This window comes from Rousettus aegyptiacus, unplaced genomic scaffold, assembly GCF_014176215.1.
Source record: "Rousettus aegyptiacus isolate mRouAeg1 unplaced genomic scaffold, mRouAeg1.p scaffold_m13_p_4, whole genome shotgun sequence".
NCBI lineage: Eukaryota > Metazoa > Chordata > Mammalia > Chiroptera > Pteropodidae > Rousettus > Rousettus aegyptiacus.
Window position 1 is genome coordinate 744,385 of NW_023416307.1, and position 5,345 is coordinate 749,729.

At 61.9% G+C, this 5,345-nt stretch overlaps 1 protein-coding gene across 1 annotated transcript; it reads right to left on the reverse strand.

The window, feature by feature from the left end:
* Positions 1-4,177: 4,177 nt before the first annotated feature.
* On the reverse strand, positions 4,178-5,134 carry LOC107504922 (keratin-associated protein 10-3-like). The gene is made up of 2 exons (XM_036219521.1): positions 4,634-5,134; positions 4,178-4,408 (listed from the first exon to the last, which is right to left on the reverse strand). The coding sequence occupies exons 1-2, from the start codon at positions 5,132-5,134 to the stop codon at positions 4,178-4,180; spliced, it is 732 nt and encodes a 243-aa protein (XP_036075414.1).
* Positions 5,135-5,345: the final 211 nt, after the last annotated feature.

Genomic DNA, 5,345 nt, shown 5'->3' on the forward strand with positions numbered 1-5,345 from the left:
GGAGGGTGACGGCCACCACAGCCGCTCATGCTAGTGCAAGAACATCCGTGTCACAAACAAGGTTACCTGAGAGAGAAGCAGGAGGTGCAGCTCTACCAGCACTATGACCCCGACTTTGCGAAAAGCACAGGCACGTCCTTCACCTCACCCCAGCACGCACACACGCACGCACGCGCACACACACGCATGCATGCACGCACACACGCGCACGGTGCAGAGAAAGGAATGTGGAAACATGCCCCAACCCCCCCCCAGTGGCTCCCCCACCAGCAGTGGCTTCTCCAGGGATTGGGAGCACGGGGCGACGTCTCTGCCTCCCCCAAGACTGGGGTTCTGACTAGCACCGTTCGAGATGCCCTGGTGGCCTCTCCTGCAGCAAGGACAAGGAGCAAGGACAAACGTGGCCCTCTCTGGAGTCTGGAGAGGCGTGGGAGCCCTCGAACTCTCCTTTCTCTGAACAAGTGTGTGTGTGCGTGGGGTGGGGGGGCTCGTTTATTAGGGGAGGACGGAGGCCAAACTAGCTTTCCCAAGGGCATACTTAAAGTTTCCAAGCCACCTGAGTCTCAGGGTAAGGTAAGCTTATCGAGGATTATTTACATGGTGACAGAAGAGGCTCTTTGAAAAGCCTTTCCACCCCTGTGTCCACAGTAACTTAGTTAAAATGTAAATTATTAACACATTCTTACAGAAAAAGAGACAGCATGCGCATGAGTGCCGTGTCACAGCTGCCACGCCCTATGGTTTTGCAGCTGCCTAATTTATTTGCAGAGCATCAAGGGGTGTCCAGGGGGGCAGGCCAGCCAATGTCGCATTTGCATTGCGGCTCTACAGATTAGAAAGTAAATGGGATGGTTTATATTTCAAAGAGTTTTCTTAACACCTATTGTTGGCTTGCCCAAGGAATCTTGCGGGTTTAAGAAAAGAGGTTTGTTGTTTTTTTTTCTTCTGCGAACTGAAAATATAGGACAGACCTCCTCTCCAAAGCCACACTCTGAAGTCCCCTTCTGCCCCTTGGTGACTTTATAGAATTCGTTTTGTGGGGTTGTTGCCTCTCCAGGCTGTGAGCTAATAATCAACCAGAGTTAAGTGTCGCAGGCGTGGAACAGAATAGTCTGACCGCGTCACTGCCCTTCTCTGGTTGCTAGGCAACACCTCCTTCTCGGAGATGGACAAAACAGGTTGGGGGAGATACCAGAAGAGAAGCCTTCTTATTCCAGGTCAACCCACTGCCCCCTGGAAGGCGACAAGACAGGGGAGCCTCTCTCGGGGCCACCGCTCAAGAGGCCTTGTCGTCCTCCCATCTCCGGACTCCTACGGTCAATGGACTGGGCCTCGCAGGCCTCGGGTGTGGCCGGTGTGTGTTACCAAGTGTAATCCCTGGAGGAATTCTGCCATCTCATCACGGGCCACCTTGTCCCTGCAGGGGACCGCCAAGTGCCAGGTGTGGGTGGCTTACAGGCTCCGTCTGTTTTTACTGGGCACCAATTTCAGAAATGTTGTCCAACCGCGAGGAGGCTCGCAATCCCCAGATTGAGGGGCCCCAGGGCTCACAGGTCTGCGGAGGCTGACGGCTGGGCGGCATGCTCCGGAGCCCTCCCTGCTCCCCAAGGCCTTCGCAGTCAAGTCGAGGCCGGGGACAGGAGGCCGCGCAGGAGATGGGGGACGCCATCGGCTCTGGGGGCTCGCAGAGTGGGCCGTGAACTCTGGCTCTGCTACGCGCTGACTGTGGCCTTAGGTGGTGGGTCGCCGCCCCGAGCACATCGGTGACTTTAGAATATCCTCTTCCTTTAAAAAGTGGATATTTTCTCCTGGGTATTGACCCAATGGAAATGTTCACACAAAGAGAGATGTGAAAAGTGTTTATGGTCACATGGTTTGCAATATCGACAACGATAAAAGGAGACAAGATAAAGACCGTTAATAGAGAAACGATGGTATTTCGGAATATCTGCATAATGAAATACAGATATTCCGTGCGTGGGGACGTGGGAAGAAGTCCTCGCTTGGCATGTTACCAAGAGGAGCAAATCGATTAAGTACCAGCGCGTTATAAAAATCTACGTATGGGCAGATGCGTGTCCGTGACACTTACGCAGCGTACATATTTTGAGCGTCTACGCAAGTTCGAAAGGTGTCGTTTAAAGTGCCCCTCCATCTCCTGCATTCGCTGCGAAGTGGGGGGTCCGCAGGCCGCGATTCGGCGCCGAGCGCCCGGGCTGGACGCAGACGCTGTGTCCCGTTGGCCCTTTCTGTCTCACGGCGTCGGTGAGGACTTGGAGGCGACGAGGTCCTCGGAGCTTTCGCTCCGCACAGGGAACACTCGGCAGGAGTCTGCGCCCCGCAGTGCGTGGGGCCAAGCTGGCCCGCCGCCCGTTTGCCCAGCAAGCTTCAGCGGCCGCGGCCCCATTTATGCGTTCGCTGTTGCCTACTGTTGCTTTGCGCCTGGATTCCGGGTCGTCGAGAGGGAGAGCGCATGTGACGGCAGAGCCTGAAACGCTCACCGTCTGCCCTTTACAGGAAGTTTGCCAGCTCCCGCCTTCTAGAATCTATACAAGAATTGACTCGTTCACGTGACAAATGTGCTGGCCATGGAGGCGTCCTGGCCTCGTGGCCCTTCCATGAGGAGAGTGGAGGAATCAGCGAAGGCACTCCAGACACGGCCGAGTCCCAGAAAGGAAAACAGGCTCAGCGGATGCAGGGTGCGGGGTGCGGGGGGTGGGCTGGGGGCGATGCCGAGCCGGCCCTGGGTGGGGCGAGGGGTGGGGGGCTGTGTTCCAGGCAGCGGCACCAGGGACATGAGGACACAGCTGTGGAATTGGGCCCCAGGGGCGCTGGGGAATCGGCTGTAACTGACACTGTGGGTTGTAGGTGGCCCCTCAGTTTCCTTGGGTGGGGGGTAAGGTGGAACCTTCTTCCATGTCTTTTTAACTCTGGGCTAAGAAGAGTCCATCTAGGCCTTTGTCCATTTATCTATAAGGATGGTCAGAATTTTCTTAAAATTTGCATAAACGAGTAATGGGTCTGGGTCTGGATAAACTCGGGTAAGCTGAGGGATTTGAGTCAGGCAGGGTTGTGACCCAGCCACTTCCTCTTCGAAGGCCCTCCTAGGGTTCCGCTCGGTCCCTCTTTCCCTGGGAGAGCTTGTCTGGGGTGGGGGCGGGCTTGCGGGCGCGCTGGCTGGCCCCCCTGGGGAGGCGCCCTCGGCTTCTGGCCCCGGCCTGGCCTCCGCTGCCCTCCTGCTCCTGTGGTCCCCCGTGGTATGCTCCTGAGGAGGGGAGGAGGGATCAGTGGGGCATCGGATGCGGCCTGGTCAGACTGACCGGTGTCTGCTTGACTCTAGCACAGTGGTCCACTGGGACTGCAAGCTCGTGCCCCCCGCAGCCCCAGGGGCCTGTTCACGGTGTCTTTTTGCTCTGTGCCTCTCATTCGGGCCTTGAGACCGTGAGCGGAACAAGCGATGCCCGAAGCGACCTTCGCTTTCTCTTGGGGTGCCGGGCCCCGTGGGGGCTGCTCTCTCAGCGCAGTGCGAGGTACCGAGGCTCGGACCCCGGCCGGCAGGGTTTCTGCTGCTCCCCAGCCCCCTTAACCCGGGCGGGCAGGGGGACAGCGTGGGCAGGAGCCCAGGTCCACTCAGGATCCGGGCCTCCCGCACGGCGCCCGCGTCCTGGGCCGGGCCCCAGAGGGCCGCCCCTGCGCGGGGGTGGGCGCTGGGGCCGGGGCGGGAAACGGCGTGCAGGTGGCAGCCGCCCTCTGACCCGGTCGCTCGGCTGCCCTGGCCTGGGGTGTGAGCATAAGTCTCTGTTGTCCCGCTCCGGCCCGACGGAGCCCACAGCCCCGGTCCGGAGCGGCGGCCGGGCTCAGGGGAGGCAAAGAACACAAACACGGGTCCCGACACGAGTGTTTATTGATTATAGCGATTGGCCTTTGTCACAGGGAGGGCGAGCGACCCGACTGCGGAGGAGGCTCCCGGGGCCACGGTCCACCCCGGTGCGGGATTTGTGGGTCACCTCTTCTCAGGAGCGGGTGGTGGCGCGCCCACATCCCGCGGGGCAGCAGCTGTGCGTCCCCCGTGGGGAGGGGGCGGTCCTGGCACCCGCAGACGGCTCCGGGGGCCCCGGGAGAGGCGGGCTGGGCTCAGGAGCAGGGACAGCAGCTCCAGAGGCGAGGAGTGAGCCGGTCAGCAGCAGGACTTCTGGGCCGAGGCGGGGCCGCAGCAGGCCACGCGGGAGCACGCGGGGCGGCAGAGCAGGGACACGCAGGAGGCCGGGCGGCAGCAGCTGGGCCGGCAGGAGGTGGCGGGGGCACAGCAGGAGGCAGCGGGCGCGCAGCAGGCGGGCCTGCACACGGGGCGGCAGACGAGGGACACGCAGGAGGAGGGTCTGCAGCAGGACGCGGGGCAGGGGCTGGGCTGGCAGCACGAGGGGGCTGGGCAGGGGGCGGCCCCGGAGAAGGCGGGCACACAGCACACGGGCCTGGAGCAGACGAGCGTGCCGCAGACGGGGGTGCCGCAGACGGGGGTGCCGCAGACGGGGGTGCAGCAGATGGGGGTGCCGCAGACGGGGGTGCCGCAGACGGGGGTGCAGCAGATGGGGGTGCCGCAGACGGGGGTGCCGCAGACGGGGGTGCTGCAGACAAGTGTGCTGCAGACGGGGGTGCAGCTGACGGGCGTGCCGCAGACGGGGGTGCAGCAGACGAGGGTGCTGCAGACGGGGGTGCTGCAGACGGGGGTGCTACAGACAGGGGTGCAGCTGACGGGCACACAGCAGGCCTGCTGGCAGGGCGAGGAGGTGCAGCAGGAGGGCTGGCAGCTAGACTGCGGGCAGCACAAGGCCGTGCAGGAGCTGCTGCAGGCTGATTGGCAGGGGCTGAGGCCACAGGCCACCTGGCTGCAGGGGCTGGACACGCAGCTCCCTGGGGTGCAGACGAGGGTCAGGCTGGGGGCCGGGGTGCAGCAGCTGGGGACACAGCAGGAGGGCTGGCAGCAGCTGGGGACACAGCAGGAGGGGGCGCAGCAGCTCTCTGGGCTCTCGTCCACCTGCAGGGAGTCAGTGCAAGAGTCCCAGGCACCAGGCAGGCAGACGCGGCTGGCGTAGCTGAGGTCGCTGGAGCAGACGGACAGGGTGGAGGCGGCCATGGCGGGGTGTGGGGCTGGGCGAGGTTGTGTGAGTATATGTGTGTGTGAGTGTGTGTGTGAGGTGCTCGGTCCCCTGGGCTTTATATCCCTCCCGGTGTGTGCGTGTGGCCCCAGCAGCAGGCTCCCCACGCCCTCCCTTCCTTGTTCATGTTTAGAGCTGGTGGCAGAACCCTCATTAGCGCTGGTTTATTTTCTATAATTAGTTTTTACT

Coding starts and splice junctions, on each gene's coding strand:
- LOC107504922 (XM_036219521.1), bottom strand. CDS start 5,134: ATGGCCGCCTCCACCCTGTCCGTCTGCTCCAGCGACCTCAGCTACGCC. Junction 4,409..4,633: donor CCCCCGTCTGCAGCACACTT/GTCTGCAGCACC, acceptor TCGTGCTGCCAG/CCCAGCCCCTGCCCCGCGTC.